The sequence below is a fragment of the Periophthalmus magnuspinnatus genome, chromosome 13, assembly GCF_009829125.3.
Source record: "Periophthalmus magnuspinnatus isolate fPerMag1 chromosome 13, fPerMag1.2.pri, whole genome shotgun sequence".
NCBI classification, from domain to species: Eukaryota; Metazoa; Chordata; class Actinopteri; order Gobiiformes; family Gobiidae; genus Periophthalmus; species Periophthalmus magnuspinnatus.
In genome coordinates this window covers 654,779-674,283 of record NC_047138.1, presented here as the reverse complement: position 1 = coordinate 674,283, position 19,505 = coordinate 654,779, and the positions used below count along the sequence as shown (strand labels likewise).

Here is a 19,505-nt window from a genome sequence, read left to right as displayed (position 1 = left end):
ATTTAAGCTGTAAAGACGTTTGCAGAGGACGTCGTCCTGATGCTTCAGGACCTGCAGCTCTGGGGCAGTTTGACCCAGTGTGAAGTGTCTGGATGAGAATCAGCTCCTCCACATCTGAGGACATGGTTCTCCACAGGAAAAAGGTGGTGCCCTCTGCAGGTGGAGGAGAGTCTGTGCCTCAGGTGAGAAATGTATCAAACTATCCATCCATCCATCCATGTTCTTCCTCTTATCTGGGGCCGGGTCGCGGGGGCATCAGTCTAAGCAGGGACTCCCAGACTTCCCTCACCCCGGACACGTCCTCCAGCTCCTCCGGTGGGACCCCAAGGCGTTCCCAGGCCAGAGAGACATAGTCCCTCCAGCGTGTCCTGGGTCTTCCCCGGGGACTCCTCCCGGTGGGACATGCCCAGAACACCTCCCTAGGGAGGCGTCCAGGAGGCATCCTGAGCAGATGTCCGAGCCTCAACTGGTTCCTCTCAACGTGTAGGAGCAGCGGCTCTACTCCGAGCTCCTCCCGTGTGACCGAGCTCCTCACCCTATCCCTAAGGGTGCGCCCGGCCACTCTGCGGAGGAAGCCCATTTCAGCCGCTTGTATCCGCGATCTTGTCCTTTCGGTCATTACCCAAAGCTCATGACCATAGGTGAGGGTAGGAACGTAGATTGACCGGTAAATCGAGAGCTTCGCCTTCCGGCTCAGCTCCTTCTTTACCACAACGGACCGATACAGCGACCACATCACTGCAGACGCTGCACCGATCCGCCTGTCAATCTCCCGCTCCATCCTTCCCTCACTCGTGAACAAGACCCCGAGATACTTGAACTCCTCCACTTGGGGCAGAGACTCACCACCCGGAGAGAGCAAACCACCTTTTTCCGGTCGAGAACCATGGCCTCGGATTTGGAGGAGCTGATTCTCATCCCAGCCGCTTCACACTCGGCTGCAAACCGCCCCAGTGCTGCAGGTCCTGGCTCGAAGAAGCATCAGGACAACATCATCTGCAAACAGCAGAGATGAAATCCTGTGGTTCCCAAACCAGGCCCCCTCCGGCCCCTGACTGCGCCTAGAAATTGTGTCCATAAATATAATGAACAGAACCGGTGACAAAGGGCAGCCCTGAGTCCAACACGCACCGGTGCGTGTTGGTGCGTGTTGGTGCGTGTTGGTGCGTGTTGGTGCGTGTTGGTGCGTGTTGGTGCGTGTTGGTGCATGTTGGTGCGTGTTGTCTCAAACTAATGAACTGATAAATGATCATGGATCATTTTATTGATCGTTGTCTGGAGGTGACGTCTCAGATGCTGCAGTTTTACGTCACAAATGTTTGATCATTTTGATGGAACATCAACAAACAAAACATTTGACCTTTTTCTTGTCTTTCTTCTTCTTCTTCTTCTTCTTTTCGTCCTTTTCACTGTCAGATGAAGATGAGGAGGAGGAGGAGGAGGATGATGATGATGAAGATGATGAAGATGATGAAGAAGAGGAAGAGCTCGAATCCTGGATGAAGAACCAAAACAAAACATTTCAGTTTGTGTGATTATGTTTGTTGTGTTTCCAGAGACAATAGGCACCTTTTTCTTGTCCTTCTTTTTCTTTTTGTCCTTTTTCTTCTTGTCCTTCTTCTTCTTGTCCTTCTTCTTCTTCTTGTCTTTCTTCTTCTTCTTTTTGTCGCCGCTCAAACCCTCTTTAAATTCATCTCTTGCTTTGAGGACTGTAATGACCTGAAACCAGACGACATTTAACCTTCTGTATTTGATTTATTTATGATCTTAGATGAAGTGACGTGTGAATTTACCGCGTTAACAACTTCATACATGTGTTGATCTGTGTCCACGCTCGGTCCTGGAGTCTCACCGTCTAAACAACACAAATATTACAATATAAATATAATAAATGTTTAGTCTTTAGGTCCAGATTATTCTGATTTTTGATTCTTTCTGTTGTTCTGTTTGATAAAGTCACACATGTGCAGTGGAGGTTTATGTGTCTCAATTAGGAAATAAAACATTTCAGGAGTTTTTTTGTAATAAAAGGAAAGAAAAGAGAAACAACCAATGTCACTCAAACAAAGTCCAGAAAATACAGTTTGAAGCATGAATAGAAACAAACTCACCTTTTGCACCGAGCTCCTTCTGTTCATCCTGAAATACAGCAGAGAAATAGTCACTCATTTATAAAAACATCCACATAAACATCACAGGTTGAACAGTCAGATTTTAATCGGCTGTGACCAGATTTTTTAAGACACAAAACTTGTCATTTGTTATTTTTGGTTTCTGAGTTTAGGTTCTTTTGTTTTATACATTTACGTAAATGTTTTATTCTACTTTTACAACTTTGCCCCTGCCCCACCCGGCGTGGAGACACCAGCAGGGGGCAGCGCCAGACCCAGAGCACGTGGAGTAACGTGTGCGCTCTGGAGGAGTCTGATGGAGAGTGGCGGAGAGCGGCGCGTGGACAGAGCGAGAGCACGCCGGACTCACGCTATTTAAAGGCTCTGGGACGCAAAACCAAAACAACTGAGCAAAACTATGAAAAATATATTTACAAAAAAACAGACAAGAATTCTCACCTAACAAAAATATACAGGAAAGAATATGAAGAACTTCTATGAATTAAAACAGAAAAACACACTACAAAATCATAAGAAATTAAGAAACACAAAGAGACTTAAACAGGCAACGAACAATTATGTAACGAGCGAAAATCACATTTACACTGAGACATGTGTCTGTGTTTTAGTCGTTAAAATAGTCCAGGATTATTTTACGTTTCAGTCAAACTGTGTCTGAAACGCTGCAGTTTTACGTCACAACTGAACATCGACAAACAAACTAAACATTTTACCTTTTTGTCGCCGCTCAAACCCTCTTTAAATTCATCTCTCGCTTTGAGAAGTGCAATGACCTGAAACCAGACGACATTTAACCTTCTGTATTTGATTTATTTATGATCTTAGATGAAGTGACGTGTGAATTTACCGCGTTAACAACTTCATACATGTGTTGATCTGTGTCCACGCTCGGTCCTGGAGTCTCACCGTCTAAACAACACAAATATTACAATATAAATATAATAAATGTTTAGTCTTTAGGTCCAGATTATTCTGATTTTTGATTCTTTCTGTTTATTGACTCACCCTCTGCACAGGGCGTCTTCTGTTATAAATAAATCAGAAAAATAGTCACTAATGGTTCAAAACATTTACACATGGAGGTGATTTAAGCTTCACTTACGTCTGAACAAACAAAACATTTTACCTTCTTCTTGTCTTTCTTCTTCTTCTTGTCTTTCTTCTTCTTTTTCTTTTTGTCCTTTTCACTGTCAGATGAAGATGAGGAGGATGAAGAGGAAGAGCTCGAGTCCTGGATGAAGAAACAAACCAAAAACATTTCAGTTTAAATAATTGTGTGGTTACGTTTGTGTTTCCAGAGACAATATGCACCTTTTTCTTGTCCTTCTTTTTCTTCTTCTTCTTGTCCTTCTTCTTCTTCTTCTTCTTCTTGTCGTCGTCGCTGTCGGAGGAGGAGCTGGATGATGAAGAGGATGAAGAAGAGGAGCTCGAGTCCTGTCAAATATAAAGTTTAATAAATACATTTGATTTCAGAGTTTTGCTGAACGGTTTCACTGTGAGAACTTTAAATGTGATACCTTATTCTTTTTCTTCTTCTTCTTCTTCTTTTTCTTCTTCTTCTTCTTCTTGTCGTCCTCACTGTCGGATGAACTGTCGGACGATGATGATGATGAGGAGGAGGAGGAGCTAGAAGAATCCTGGGAGAGATAAAAATAATAAAGCACATTATTAAAGCAAAGAACATCTGATTTAAATGTTAACGCTGCAGCTAACACAAACATGAACCTTCTTCTTCTTCTTCTTCTTCTTTTTGTCCTTTTTCTTCTTGTCTTTCTTCTTCTTTTTCTTCTTCTCCTTTTTCTCTCCAGGTTCCTGAAGAGTTTAATCACAGTTAGACGTCAGTTAAACAAAAACACACATGGTTTAAACGTGTCTCACCTTGACAGACTGCTGCACTATTCTGTCTCCTACAACAAACAACAACAAACGACTTCAGTTAAATAAATTAAACAATAAAAAAATATTTCACAACATGGATCCACACAAATATGTATCTGAAACTCTGCAGGAGACACTAACGTTCAGAAAAAGTGTGTGAAAAGCTCATTTTTGTTGTTTTTTCTCTCATGTTATTTGTATTTTGACACATTTTAACTCCATAAAGCCGCGTTCAAGCCGCTAAACTTAACATAATGTAAAAAAGTTAACCTTCTTCACAAATAAACATTAATACAGTGTCTGGTTATTTTACTTTGAGCAGCAGCAGCCCTCAAACCATAAAGTCTGTGGTTCATGTGCTGTGTCTCATTGTCTTTACTGACACAAAATGGACAGTGGGACGTGGGACGAGACACAGGGACAATATTGTTCCAACAGATGAACCAATAAACTCCAGCCGAGCTCAGAAAAGCTGCATCACGTGGAGATTTGTACAGGTTTTTAAACGTCTCACCGTCCTGAGTGATTATGACAGTCTCCCAAACGTACGACTCTCCATCGTTCTTCTCCTCCTTGTCCTTGTCCTTCTTCTTCTTCTTCTTCTTGTCATCCTGTAGCGGGACATTAAACAAAACTGTAGCATAAATTCAACCAGGAAAACTCTATTTCTTTATGTCAAAACTGTGATTATGTGATAAATGTGTGTGTCCCTCAGTCGTCAGGTCTGATCCAGAGGAAAAGACAAAGTTAAATCTGTCACTGGACACAAAGTTTTAGACTGAAAACGTTTCTCTGTTCGTCCAAGTCTCTTCTTCAGTTGTGGTCAGATTCCTGCTGGACACTGCCTTATATCTGTCTGAAGGGGGCGCTAAAGACTACACTAAGTGAGCACTGTGCCTGAGACTGAACATAACCAGCTCTTAGTGGTATTTACTCACCTATTTGTATTATTTTTTTTATTTATTTATTTATTTATTTATTTATTTATTTATTTATTTATTTATTTATTTATTTATTTATTTATTTATTTATTTATTTTATTTATTTACTTATACTCTGCCTCTTCTGTTTTAATGTTAATTTTATGATGATTATTTGTGATTATTTATGTTTTGATTTGTGTGATTTTAATGTCTTTCTTATTTTCTAAGTACTTTGATTTACTTTGTGGATGAATTGTGCTGTACAAATAAACTTGCTTTGCCTTTTGGCCTCCTGGCTCGCTCTATTGTTCTCTTTGTTTCTTTTGTTTGCTTTGGGTCTGAGTATGGAAATTTTATTTTCTCTGGCTCAGATCTGAGCCTCACTTTCTTCAAAGGAGGTTTGTGTCTTTGAGATGAAATACTGCTGAGACATATTTGAATATTTGATCGTTTACCAAATCTGAGTAACTATAAGTATTTATATACTCTGTGTTGTTCTCTTTGTATTTATATACTCTGTGTTGTTCTCTTTGTATTTATATACTCTGTGTTGTTCTCTTTGTATTTATATACTCTGTGTTGTTCTCTTTGTATTTATATACTCTGTGTTGTTCTCTTTGTGTTTATAGACTGTGTGTTGTTCTCTTTGTATTTATAGACTGTGTGTTGTTCTCTTTGTATTTATAGACTGTGTGTTGTTCTCTTTGTGTTTATAGACTGTGTGTTGTTCTCTTTGTATTTATAGACTGTGTGTTGTTCTCTTTGTGTTTATAGACTGTGTGTGTTGTTCTCTTTGTATTTATAGACTCCGTGTGTTGTTCTCTTTGTATTTATAGACTCTGTGTGTTGTTCTCTTTGTATTTATAGACTCTGTGTGTTGTTCTCTTTGTATTTATAGACTCCGTGTGTTGTTCTCTTTGTATTTATAGACTCTGTGTGTTGTTCTCTTTGTATTTATAGACTCTGTGTGTTGTTCTCTTTGTGTTTATAGACTCTGTGTGTTGTTCTCTTTGTGTTTATAGACTCTGTGTGTTGTTCTCTTTGTATTTATAGACTCCATAAAACAAACAGGTGATTCAAACAAATTGTCCTTTTTATAATAAAAATGTCTGTAATTGAACAAATAAAAAACAGAAGGAGACGAGTCGTGCACAGGGCGACACAGCAACACAACTGTATCACAAAACGACACGACAAACTGTGCACGCACACCCTCTGCACACACCTGTGTTTGAAAACACACTGATTTATAAAGAGCTTGAGTTTAATAGTAAAAGTCGAGGGAAAAGTGCATTTTTCAGATTTCTGGAGGATAAAGTCAAATAGTCAAAATAATGAGGCAGGAGGAAATCACTGAACTGAAAACTCTGAAACATGAACAGTCCCGTTTTATAACCAGCTGAGACAGGGGACGAGCCTGAACACACCTACACACACACACACGTACACACACATACACACCCATACACACATCTGCACCCTGAACACACTCACACATTGTCTGCATTCTTGTTGATCGAGTGTGTGTCAGAAATGTAAAAATGGGCGTGTGTGTGATATGAAACCACACACACACCCATTTAAACTCCATTTAAACAGTGACACTCAGGAATGTGTCAGAATGTGTCTGCACGGGCCGGTCCCCTGACACGGGCCGGTCCACTGACACGGGCCGGTCCGCTGACACGGGCCGGTCCAGTGACACGGGCCGGTCCAGTGACACGGGCCGGTCCACTTATTTATTTATTTATTTAGAAAAGGGACAGTGCATATGAATGAACATAAGACACATATGTAAATGTGCAGATTTTAGCCACAGGCTGTTTCCATCTGTCGTCCCTGGACAGGCTGATGTCACATTTAACATAAAACACACACACACAAAATACAGTCACATACACACAGGGCAGGACAGAAGCCAAAAACATAAACTCAGGAGGGTTACTACAACTTTTAAAGTGCTGTGTGTATTGCACAAGTTCTAAAGAGCTAACACGGGTCGGTCCTGTCAGTGAAATGGGCCGGTCCTGACGTGGGCCGGTCCTGACGTGGGCCGGTCACACCAGAGGGCGGTGGCCGCACATTTATCTTCAAAACCACATCACCTGAAAAACTGGATCTTTGTCCAGCAGCACTGGGCCGTCCGGGCTGAGAGTAACGGGACATTTTGTGCATATTTCTGAATAAAGTCTGAGTAAAAGTACTGTAAAAGTACTGTAAAAGTACTTTATGTACGACCTGTCTTTAAGTAGAAGTAAAACTAAACTAAAAACATTGGACTTTCTCTGAGACAGTTCCCTGGACAATGACTGAAGGAAACAGTTTGAAGAAGTTTGAAGAAACAGAAAAGAAAGTGCAGTAAAACGTAGCAGTACTAGTAGTACTAGTAGTACTAGTAGTAGTAGTAGTAATAGTAGTAGTAGTAGTAGTAGTAGACACCAGGCAGGAGTTTGAACTCTCTCTCATTCATGTTTTTTTCTCTTAAGTTTAATACTTTACACATTTTATAAACACTCGTCTCGTGGACGATTAGGAGCAAAAAGGAAAATAACTCAACATTTTAAAAATATATTTTATATTTAAATCTTAATCCAAACCTGCTCCTTTTGCTTTGCCTCAAAGTAAAGAGTCGTCATTATTTATTTATTATTAACAAGTTTTGAGTTATTATTTTTAGTTTTTTTTGTTACTACATTCCACAAATTCAGACTGAAGTGTCTTCAGTGAGTCATGGAAGAAAAGACGAAGATACATGAAAAAGTGTGTCCAAACTTTGACTAGTAGTAGCAGTAGTAGTAGTAGTATTAGTAGTAGTAGTAGTAGTAGTAGTAGTAGTAGTAGTAGTAGTAGTAGTAGTAGCAGTAATAGTAGTAGTAGCAGTAATAGTAGTAGTAGTGTAGTAGTAGTAGTAGTAGTAGTAGTAGTAGAAGCATTAATAGTAGCAGTAGCAGTAATAGTAGTAGTAGTTGTTGTTTGTTCCGTATAGTACTACTATAGTACTATAGTACTACTATAGTAGTACTATAGTACTACTATAGTAGTACTATAGTATACTATAGTACTACTATAGTACTACTATAGTAGTACTATAGTACTACTATAGTAGTAGGATCACTTATTTAAATCACAGATCAGATCTGTGGAGAGGCGAGCTCATGTGTTTTTCTCAATAATAAAACATGAAACTGAAGATTATAGAAAAAGCCACAATAAACAAAAACATCACAAAAACAGAACTGACCTCAGAGTCGGAGTCACTGTCAGACGAGGAGGAGGAGGAGGAGGAGGAGGAGGAGGAGGAGGAGGAGCTTGAGTCCTATTGAAAAACAAAAAGCAGGACGTTATTTCTTGACGTTACATGAGGTACTTTTTCTGTGAGATAAAAATGAAAAAAAAATGTTAAATGAATGAATTACTCATAGATTCAGTTTAAACACAGAACGACTGAACAAAACACAAAACACACAAAACACAAAACACACAAAACACACAAAACACAAAACACACAAAACACACAAAACACAAAACACACAAAACACAAAACACACAAAACACAAAACACACAAAACACACAAAACACACGCTCCGACATGTTACATGAACCAACACCAGGACTAAACCAGGACTAAACCAGGACTGAACCAGGACTAAACCAGGACTAAACCAGGACTAAACCAGGACTAAACCAGGACTGAACCAGGACTAAACCAGGACTAAACCAGGACTAAACCAGGACTAAACCAGGACTGAACCAGGACTAAACCAGGACTAAACCAGGACTAAACCAGGACTAAACCAGGACTAAACCAGGACTAAACCAGGACTGAACCAGGACTAAACCAGGACTAAACCAGGACTAAACCAGGACTAAACCAGGACTAAACCAGGACTAAACCAGGACTAAACCAGGACTGAACCAGGACTAAACCAGGACTAAACCAGGACTGAACCAGGACTAAACCAGGACTGAACCAGGACTAAACCAGGACTGAACCAGGACTAAACCAGGACTAAACCAGGACTAAACCAGGACTAAACCTGTTGAATCAGTGTTTGAGTTTTGTTCAGTTTAAACCTTCTCTCTTCCTGTAGATGTGACTCAGGCCTCGACTTTGACGATGTTTAAATCCAGACTCTGTTCTGTTTTATTCTGCACTTTTCTCCTTTAATGTTAATTTTATGGTGATTATTTGTGATTATTCATGACTTGATTTGTTGTATTTGTTGTACTGTGATGTAAATGTACTTCTTATTCTGTAAAGTACTTTGAGTTACTTTGTGTACATTTGTGATGTGCAAATACACTTTCTTTTCTTTGCTTTTAAAAATGCAAATACCAAATAAATATTTCCAAAATGACTGTAGTGTAATGAAAATATATTTATGAAACATTCTGTTGGCCACTGCAGTCAATGTTTTTATTTCTTCTCAATTTGGACCAAACTGATGTAAGAATGAATAAAGTTGTGGTGAATTGTCACATTTAACCTTTGACTCTGGAGCGTTTATCTCTGAGTGTTACAAACGTCACATTATAAACAAATGAATCTGGAGCTGTTTTTACACTGGACCAACCCAGAGACGCCTCGATAAGCTGCACAAACACTGGAAACAAACGATCAAATGTGAAACAAACGATCAAATGTGAAACAAACGATCAAATGTGAAACAAACGATCAAATGTGAAACAAACGATCAAATGTGAAACAAACGATCAAATGTGAAACAAACGATCAAATGTGAAACAAACGATCAAATGTGAAACAAACGATCAAATGTGAAACAAACGATCAAATGTGAAACAAACGATCAAATGTGAAACAAACGATCAAATGTGACGTGAGAAAAGCTGTTGGAGCAGAGGTTTTTCATTTAGAGGTTTAATTCATATTATTAGAAAGTCCAGACTCGAGTAAAACTGTTGAGTCTGGACAGATCTTGTTCTTTGTATCGTCTGTACTGATCCATGAGGCAGTATCAGGGATGAACCCGTGTGATATCGGTATCGGATCAGCATCGATACTGAAAATGAGCTGAATCAGGTATCGGCTCCAAATATCAGTTCAGCAGATCTTCAGTTTGAGCCTTTTCCAGGTCGAAGTCGCCCAGAAAGTCTCATAATGTTTGAACTTTTATTCACACAGAGCCGTTCTGTCGTTACTGATGTTTTCAGTCTCGATATCGTGTTTCAGCTGATACTTAAAACTGCAGGATCATGTACTGCGATATTCAGCCTCTTTGACACCTGAACTTCATGAGGTCATCAGCTGCCAAAAAATCACCAACACAAGAACAACGTGTGTGTGTTTAAAGGATTAGAGGCATCAATAATAAACCACAGGAAAAAAGAGGCGCAAATGAAGAAAAAAATGGGAAAAATGAACATTATATGAGCAAAAGTAGAATATGGACGAGACACTGAGGCTAATGATTTAGTTTTTTGTTTTCTCTGTCTTTACTTTTCTTGTTAATCTTGTAAAATTAACAAAATCTAATAAAAAAAAACAAAACTGTAGCATCATAATGAGCAGCTGGATCAGTGTTTTTGGTGTAATTATCATGAAGGTGATGAACCTGGTCTGGGGCCGTCGTGGTAACAGGAGTCTAGTAGTAGTACTAGCAGCAGTAGTAGTAGTAGTAAAGTACTTTCTGCAGACATTAATCACATACCTTCTTCTTCTTCTTCTTTTTGAGTTTTTTCTTCTTGTCTTTCTTGCCTAGGCCCTCGTCCTCGCTGTCGGACGACGACAGAGAACTATCGACCGAGTGAATCCACTGCACAGATAAAATGATCCATGAATGTTTAAACCAGGACTAAACCAGGACTAAACCAGGACTAAACCAGGACTAAACCGGGTCTAAACCGGGTCTAAACCAGGACTAAACCAGGACTAAACCAGGACTAAACCAGGACTAAACCAGGACTAAACCGGGACTAAACCGGGACTAAACTAGGACTAAACCAGGACTAAACCAGGACTAAACCAGGACTGAACCAGGACTGAACCAGGACTAAAATGAGACTAAACCAGGACTAAACCGGGACTAAACCAGGACTAAACCAGGACTAAACCAGGACTAAACCAGGACTAAACCGGGACTAAACCGGGACTAAACCGGGACTAAACCAGGACTAAACCAGGACTAAACCAGGACTAAACCAGGACTGAACCAGGACTGAACCAGGACTAAAATGAGACTAAACCAGGACTAAACCGGGACTAAACCAGGACTAAACCAGGACTAAACCAGGACTAAACCAGGACTAAACCAGGACTAAACCGGGACTAAACCGGGACTAAACCAGGACTAAACCAGGACTAAACCAGGACTAAACCAGGACTAAACCACGACTAAACCGGGACTAAACTGGGTCTAAACCAGGACTAAACCAGGACTAAACCAGGACTAAACCAGGACTAAACCAGGACTAAACCAGGACTGAACCAGGACTGAACCAGGACTAAAATGAGACTAAACCAGGACTAAACCGGGACTAAACCAGGACTAAACCAGGACTAAACCAGGACTAAACCAGGACTAAACCAGGACTAAACCGGGACTAAACCGGGACTAAACCAGGACTAAACCAGGACTAAACCAGGACTAAACCAGGACTAAACCACGACTAAACCGGGACTAAACTGGGTCTAAACCAGGACTAAACCAGGACTAAACCAGGACTAAACCAGGACTAAACCAGGACTAAACCAGGACTAAACTGGGTCTAAACCAGGACTAAACCAGGACTAAACCAGGACTAAACCAGGACTAAACCAGGACTAAACCAGGACTAAACCGGGTCTAAACCAGGACTAAACCAGGACTAAACCAGGACTAAACCAGGACTAAACCAGGACTAAACCAGGACTAAACCAGGACTAAACCAGGACTAAACTGGGTCTAAACCGGGACTAAACCAGGACTAAACCTGGACTAAACCAGGACTAAACCAGGACTAAACCAGGACTAAACCGGGACTAAACCAGGACTAAACCAGGACTGAACCAGGACTAAACTGGGTCTAAACCAGGACTAAACCAGGACTAAACCAGGACTAAACCAGGACTAAACTGGGTCTAAACCGGGACTAAACCAGGACTAAACCTGGACTAAACCAGGACTAAACCATGACTAAACCAGGACTAAACCAGGACTAAACCAGGACTAAACCGGGACTAAACCAGGTCTAAACCGGGTCTAAACCGGGACTACACCGGGACTAAACCAGGACTAAACCAGGACTAAACCTGGACTAAACCAGGACTAAACCATGACTAAACCAGGACTAAACCAGGACTAAACCAGGACTAAACCAGGACTAAACCAGGACTGAACCAGGACTGAACCAGGACTAAAATGAGACTAAACCAGGACTAAACCGGGACTAAACCAGGACTAAACCAGGACTAAACCAGGACTAAACCAGGACTAAACCAGGACTAAACCGGGACTAAACCGGGACTAAACCAGGACTAAACCAGGACTAAACCAGGACTAAACCAGGACTAAACCACGACTAAACCGGGACTAAACTGGGTCTAAACCAGGACTAAACCAGGACTAAACCAGGACTAAACCAGGACTAAACCAGGACTAAACCAGGACTAAACCAGGACTGAACCAGGACTGAACCAGGACTAAAATGAGACTAAACCAGGACTAAACCGGGACTAAACCAGGACTAAACCAGGACTAAACCAGGACTAAACCAGGACTAAACCAGGACTAAACCGGGACTAAACCGGGACTAAACCAGGACTAAACCAGGACTAAACCAGGACTAAACCAGGACTAAACCAGGACTAAACCAGGACTAAACCGGGACTAAACTGGGTCTAAACCAGGACTAAACCAGGACTAAACCAGGACTAAACCAGGACTAAACCAGGACTAAACTGGGTCTAAACCAGGACTAAACCAGGACTAAACCAGGACTAAACCAGGACTAAACCAGGACTAAACCAGGACTAAACCAGGACTAAACTGGGTCTAAACCGGGACTAAACCAGGACTAAACCTGGACTAAACCAGGACTAAACCAGGACTAAACCAGGACTAAACCGGGACTAAACCAGGACTAAACCAGGACTGAACCAGGACTAAACTGGGTCTAAACCAGGACTAAACCAGGACTAAACCAGGACTAAACCAGGACTAAACTGGGTCTAAACCGGGACTAAACCAGGACTAAACCTGGACTAAACCAGGACTAAACCATGACTAAACCAGGACTAAACCAGGACTAAACCAGGACTAAACCGGGACTAAACCAGGTCTAAACCGGGTCTAAACCGGGACTACACCGGGACTAAACCAGGACTAAACCAGGACTAAACCTGGACTAAACCAGGACTAAACCATGACTAAACCAGGACTAAACCAGGACTAAACCAGGACTAAAACAGGACTAAACCGGGTCTAAACCGGGACTAAACCGGGACTAAACCAGGACTAAACCAGGACTAAACCAGGTCTAAACCAGGACTAAACCAGGACTAAACCAGGACTAAACCAGGACTAAACCAGGTCTAAACCAGGACTAAACCAGGACTAAACCAGGACTAAACCAGGACTAAACCAGGTCTAAACCAGGACTAAACCAGGACTAAACCAGGTCTAAACCAGGACTAAACCAGGACTAAACCTGGACTAAACCAGGACTAAACCGGGACTAAACCAGGTCTAAACCAGGACTAAACCAGGACTAAAATGAGACTAAACCAGGACTAAACCAGGACTAAACCAGGACTAAACCAGGACTAAACCAGGACTAACCCAGGACTAAACCAGGACTAAACCAGGACTAAACCAGGACTAAACCAGGACTAAACCTGTTGAATGAATGAACAGATAAAATGATCCATGAATGTTTAACACGTTCACAGAATCTGACTAAAGTATTCATGTAGTCTGACCTGTCCATCTCTCGTTGCTATGGGACACATTGACTCATCTTTAACAGTGTCTCCGGTTCCAGCGCCTTCTGCTGGAGACTGCACCGCCTCAGAGGTGACGACAGCTGTGGGCTCCACCGCAGCACCGTCTCCTCCACCTGCAGATACCACAAGAAACAGGAAGTATTAGTGATACAAGAATCAAAGTACTGGGATCAGAAGTCGTAGTACTGGTGGTAGTAGTAGTAGTAGAAGCAGCACTTTTTTCAGTGTAGTAGACTTAGTAGATTATCTTTCACTAAATTGTGTTTCTCGATTGTTGCTCTGAGTCAGTGGAAGAATTAAAGCCAAATGAGATTAAAACAGGCACAAGTTTACAAAAGTTTGCACATGTGACAAAGAAATGATTAATATTAAAGTGAGTTTGCACCAATGAATGAAAGAAAGTGTATCTGTGTATCTGAAATAGAGTGACTGTGTGTGAATAAACTGTTATGGTTGTGTGTGTGTGTGTGTGTGTGGGGGGGGGGGGGGGTGAACTCAGTGTTTTTAGAAATGTCGTATTTAAGGAGTGAGGTGTGTTGTATTCGATGTGTGTATCATATTTTCACAGGTCTTTCATTTACCCCACACTGTTCTTCTTATTTAACATCAGTCTGTCCAGGGACGACAGGGGGATATTAGTATTTTGACTCTAACCTGGAACCAAAACATCTTTACTGTTTTTAAGGTCAATGTGTCTAAATAAAACCAGACCATTATGATTTATTCTCCTGCAGGTTTATATTCCCCTGATACAATCAGCAACAAACTACAACACAAATACATGAACAAACACAGTATTTAATCCTCTGTAGTACTATTCTACCATCACCTAACCTCAATTTATGTTAATGTAATAATGTTATAATGTTAATGTTATAATGTTATAATGTTAATGTTATAATGTTGATGTTATAATGTTAAAGTTATAATGTTAATGTTATAATGTTAATGTTATAATGTTAATGTTATAATGTTAATGTTATAATGTTAATGTTATACTGTGGGTTTCGTAAACACACACATTGTCGTGTGTGAGTGATGAGGAGTGTGCTTCAGCTGTGACACACACATGACTCTCACTTCCTCATTTTGTTGATTGGCAAATGTTTTAATACAACCCAGAAAATAACTGAATGTGTCCTCAGGACCTGGACCTCTGCACTAGGACCTCTGCACTAGGACCTCTGCACTAGGACCTGGACCTTTGCACCAGGACCTGGACCTCTGCACCAGGACCTGGACCTCTGCACTAGGACCTGGACCTCTGCACCAGGACCTGGACCTCTGCACTAGGACCTGGACCTCTGCACCAGGACCTGGACCTCTGCACTAGGACCTCTGCACTGACTCAGGACCTCTGCACTAGGACCTCCGCACTGACTCAGGACCTCTGCACTAGGACCTCTGCACTGACTCAGGACCTGGACCTCTGCATTGACTCAGGACCTCTGCACTGACTCGGTCTGGACCTCTGTATTGACTCAGGACCTGGACCTCTGCATTGACTCAGGACCTGGACCTCTGCACTGACTCAGGACCTGGACCTCTGCACTAGGACCTGGACCTCTGTATTGACTCAGGACCTGGACCTCTGCCCTAGGACCTCTGCACTGACTCAGGACCTGGACCTCTGCACTAGGACCTCTGCACTGACTCAGGACCTGGACCTCTGCACTAGGACCTCTGCACTGACTCAGGACCTGGACCTCTGCACTAGGACCTCTGTATTGACTCAGGACCTGGACCTCTGTATTGACTCGGTCTGGACTTCACACAGGGGATTACACAGATTACACATATTCACACACCTACAGCTGTAACTGAAAGGACCATTAAGTCTGAGAAAGAGACTCAAATAAAACTTTTCAACACATTTGTAATAAACATTTGTAATAAAAGCCTGATATAAGTTTGTCAAAGTTCAGTTAGAGTTTGGTTAACACTGACAAACATTACGCAAATCCAGTCCTTTAGGAAACAGAGTGTAACTCTGAGAGCATTTGTGTTTAAGACAGAACACTGACTGGATAAAAAACACAAAAAAGACAGAAAACAGACCTGTGGGGAGCGCCTCCATGATCCGGACTGCGCCACTTCAGCTCCACCTGTGCGCTTTAAGTGAGACAGCGCAGGGTGGAGGCGCAGGGTGACACGGGGTGGGTGAGGCAGAGGGAGGTGTGTTCAAGTGCAGAAGCTTCCGTGTGTAGTTCATCCAGAGTGACTCAGACATAGTTCAAACTAAAGAGCTGCTCTGGATCATTCTTCTGTGTTTTTATTACATTAAGAGGAAATCGAATAAAGTTTACCCTGTGCAATGGTCTAAAAATACATATGCATAAGTAATACATTTGATTCTATAAAGTTACACTTTAGGCATTGACCAATCAGCTTCAGTCCTGGAGACAACAGGTGGAGCCAGATTTACCTGTAAAACCAGCAAATCAAGGAAAAAGTGAAGAAGTCTGGCTTAAATTGAGTAAAATAATGATATAATAAATAAAACAAATTATATTTAGCGTATATGACTCATTTGTGGAACGAGCTGCGTAAGTTATTACTGTTTTACAAATTAAAACCGTCCACAAAATAATTCGAAAGCTGTATTTAGAGCTAGCGCGGCTTCCGTTGTGGGATTGTCATGGAAACGCGGAAGTGCTTTTCCCCTCAAAATAAAACTATTAGTTGTTATTTTGAATTCGCAAACAAAACACTGCAAACAGAAGTTTAATTTACACGCAAAATTAAAGATTTACTGCTTTTCACGGACAAGCAATTGAATATTAACAGACAGTCGCTTTGACGTTGCTTGTTTATAGAAGAATTATATTTGCGGTGCTATTATTTTGAAATAACAATGAAAATGACAGGAAGTGTTTATTTATGTGTTTATCACTAACTTTGTAGTTTCTCCATAGAACAGCAAAGTTACGCGCTGTGCGGTTTAGAGGTGTGTCTTTACAAAGGAGATGATTTTTTTATGTATTTAAAACAAAAAGACGCGATGGTAGAAGCTGCTGTGTCCTGTCACTGAAGCTGAATAGTTGTGCAGTTTTGTATTGACTGAAAAGGACAAAAGGCCCGGATGGAGATGATCTTTCACTTTGGCAAAAACATCAGTAACATCTAAATGTGCGGATGCCATGTCCAGTCAGGCCATCAGCCCTGTGCCCTGGACTGTGCTGGGGCTGCTGGTCACTCTGGGTCAGTGTCTGGGTCAAACTCAGTGGTCAGGCTGTGACAATGGAAAAGTAAGTGTTCTGTCCAGTTTCTGTCCAGTTTCTGTCCTGTTTCTGTCCTGTTTCTGTCTTGTTTCTGTCTTGTTTCTGTCCTGTTTCTGTCCTGTTTCTGTCCTGTTTCTGTCCTGTTTCTGTCCTGTTTCTGTCCTGTTTCTGTCCTGTTTCTGTCTTGTTTCTGTCTTGTTTCTGTCCTGTTTCTGTCCTGTTTCTGTCTTGTTTCTGTCCTGTTTCTGTCCTGTTTCTGTCTTGTTTCTGTCTTGTTTCTGTCTTGTTTCTGTCCTGTTTCTGTCCTGTTTCTGTCCTGTTTCTGTCCTCTTTCTGTCCCGTTCTGTCCTTGTTTCTGTCCTGTTTCTGTCCTGTTTCTGTCTTGTTTCCTCCCTGTGTGATGCTGATGTGTGTGTTTTTAATGCTGTCCGACAGGTTTTACTGGACACAGACCTCCCCAAAGACACAGCGCACTGGACTTGTCCTACTCCACTGTGGACACAGGCACAGGTAGATCTGACCATGGAGATGAATCCAAAGACTCTACTCAAATAAGATGAGCTTTATTTCATGTTAGATTATACAACTCGTATATTGTTTTAGCAGAAGTAAAAATCACCTCAGCCCTTTAAAAAACTCTAAGTAATGGATTATATCTGATAGAGACAATGTAATATAAAAGTCCATCCATCCATGTTCTTCCTCTTCTCTGGGGGTCACGGGGGCATCAGTCTGAGCAGGGACTCCCAGACTTCCCTCACCCCAGACACGTCCTTCAGCTCCTCGGTGGGACCCCACAGTGTTCCCAGTCCAGCCGAGAAGCATAGTTCCTCCAGCGTGTCCTGGGTGTCCCCGGGGCCTCCTCCTGGTGGGACATGTGTGACCGAGCTCCTCACTCTGTCTCTAAGGGAGCGTCCGCCCTGCAGAGGAAATACATTTCAAACACTTTTATCCACAGTCGTCATTACCCAAAGCTCATGACCATAGGTGAGGGCAGGAACATCGACTGACCGGTAAATACATAATATATATGATACACCTACTTTATACCGTAAATAAACAAATATGTACAAATACACAAAGATTTTTGTTAATTATTGACATAATTTACAGCATATAAACGAGGGTTGAAGCAGTTTGACCTGTCGCTTTACGATCATCTCACCGTCACTGTAGCGTTTTAGTTTAAGGAAACGGAGCAGACTGACAAACAGAACAGAAAATGCAGCTTCAGACGTGAGCTGAAGCAGATTGAAGCAGTTTGAAGCAGTTTGAAGCTGCCGTTGTGGCACATTTGTGTGAACACATTTCCACACCTTAATGTTACTCTTCTTCCCGACTCTTTTTGGTTGGGAAGAACAAACGTTTAATTTGGTTTGTCTTTATCTGCAGGGACTTTACGGTGTGGACACAGTGTATGATCCAGAGGTGAGTAAACGCACATTTTAGAAACCTTTATCTTTATTGCATTTCCTCTAACCTTTGACCCCTGTGAACCCGATGACAACATGGGAGTTCCCTTTAACGAAGAGTCAGATGAATGTTTAACAAATGATATAAAGCTGGGTGTGTAAAATGTGTAAAACATGTGATAATAACATGTGATAATAACATGTGATAATAACATGTGATAATAACATGTGATAACGATGTAGTGACTGTCAGAGTTAAAGATATTGTGCTGCCCCAAAAACATATCCATTTTGTTGAGTTAAGTCTCTTTGTTTTCTTTTTGTAGCCTGCCACATGGACCTGCATGGACCAGAGGATTATTTACAACCTCCCCATCCCCAACAGGTCTGACTTGTGCTGTGACTTGTGTATTTCTGTTATTAAATCTGTTAAATGTGATTGTGTTTGATGGTTTCAGTGGAGCGTTCAGACCAGTGAGTGCAGAGAGCGGAGAGTATCTGTACTGTCCTCCTCAGAGATGGATCAACAACCTGCACGTCAGTCCAAACTCTTATTTTACACAATTTATGTAAAGCCCAAAGTAAACGAGAAAACATGAAACGATGAAAGAGAAACAGGTAAAAAAGTTAGTCAACAGAAAACAGGCCCTCCTTCAGCGAAGAAGAACTGAAAATAAACAGTGGGACAAAGAGAAACCAGGACTGAACCGGGACTAGACCGGGACCGAACCGGGACCGAACCGGGACTGAACCAGGACCGAACCGGGGCTAAACCAAGGCTAAACCAGGACTAAACCAGGGCTAAACCAGGGCTAAACCAGGACTAAACCAGGGCTAAACCAGGGCTAAACCAAGGCTAAACCAGGACTAAACCAGGACTAAACCAGGGCTAAACCAGGGCTAAACCAGGGCTAAACCAGGACTAAACCAGGACTAAACCAGGACTAAACCAGGACTAAACCAGGACTAAACCAGGACTAAACAGGACTGAACCAGG

The 19,505-nt window shown here is 41.6% G+C and overlaps 2 protein-coding genes across 4 annotated transcripts in view; one reads left to right on the top strand and one right to left on the bottom strand.

Moving 5' to 3' along the window:
- Window positions 1–1,010: 1,010 nt before the first annotated feature.
- Window positions 1,011–16,028, bottom strand: LOC117380527 (protein FAM133-like). 3 transcript variants are annotated; one of them, XM_055226134.1, is made up of 17 exons: window positions 15,934–16,028; window positions 13,852–13,988; window positions 10,604–10,708; window positions 8,175–8,249; window positions 4,525–4,621; window positions 4,011–4,039; window positions 3,852–3,944; window positions 3,650–3,769; window positions 3,444–3,566; window positions 3,259–3,363; window positions 3,138–3,156; window positions 2,980–3,041; window positions 2,846–2,905; window positions 2,112–2,139; window positions 1,794–1,855; window positions 1,570–1,719; window positions 1,011–1,495 (listed from the first exon to the last, which is right to left on the bottom strand). In XM_055226134.1, exons 1-17 carry the CDS (start codon window positions 15,950–15,952, stop codon window positions 1,340–1,342), a joined length of 1,440 nt encoding a protein of 479 aa, XP_055082109.1. In that variant the 5' UTR covers window positions 15,953–16,028; the 3' UTR covers window positions 1,011–1,339. The 3 variants fall into 3 exon arrangements, with proteins under 3 accessions (XP_055082109.1, XP_055082111.1, XP_055082110.1); XM_055226136.1 differs by having other exon boundaries at window positions 3,650–3,771; window positions 3,863–3,944; XM_055226135.1 differs by having other exon boundaries at window positions 1,012–1,495; window positions 3,858–3,944.
- Window positions 16,029–16,762: 734 nt separating this feature from the next.
- Window positions 16,763–19,505, top strand: part of tp53i13 (tumor protein p53 inducible protein 13) — a 7,932-nt gene continuing 5,189 nt past the window's right edge. Inside the window, exons 1-5 of the mRNA XM_033977130.2 lie at window positions 16,763–17,123; window positions 17,532–17,606; window positions 18,489–18,524; window positions 18,835–18,893; window positions 18,967–19,045. Of these exons, the coding sequence (XP_033833021.1) occupies window positions 17,016–17,123; window positions 17,532–17,606; window positions 18,489–18,524; window positions 18,835–18,893; window positions 18,967–19,045 (357 nt within the window). The 5' untranslated portion in view covers window positions 16,763–17,015. The remainder of the gene's footprint in view (window positions 17,124–17,531; window positions 17,607–18,488; window positions 18,525–18,834; window positions 18,894–18,966; window positions 19,046–19,505) is intronic.

What these genes read in the sequence shown, in the direction of transcription:
- LOC117380527 (XM_055226134.1), bottom strand. An exon ending in AAAAGAAGGACAAGAAAAAG is followed by an intron (nt 3,364 to 3,443) that starts GTGCATATTGTC and finishes TTCTTCATCCAG; the next exon opens with GACTCGAGCTCTTCCTCTTC. An exon ending in GAAGGAGCTCGGTGCAAAAG is followed by an intron (nt 1,856 to 2,111) that starts GTGAGTTTGTTT and finishes TGTGTTGTTTAG; the next exon opens with ACGGTGAGACTCCAGGACCG.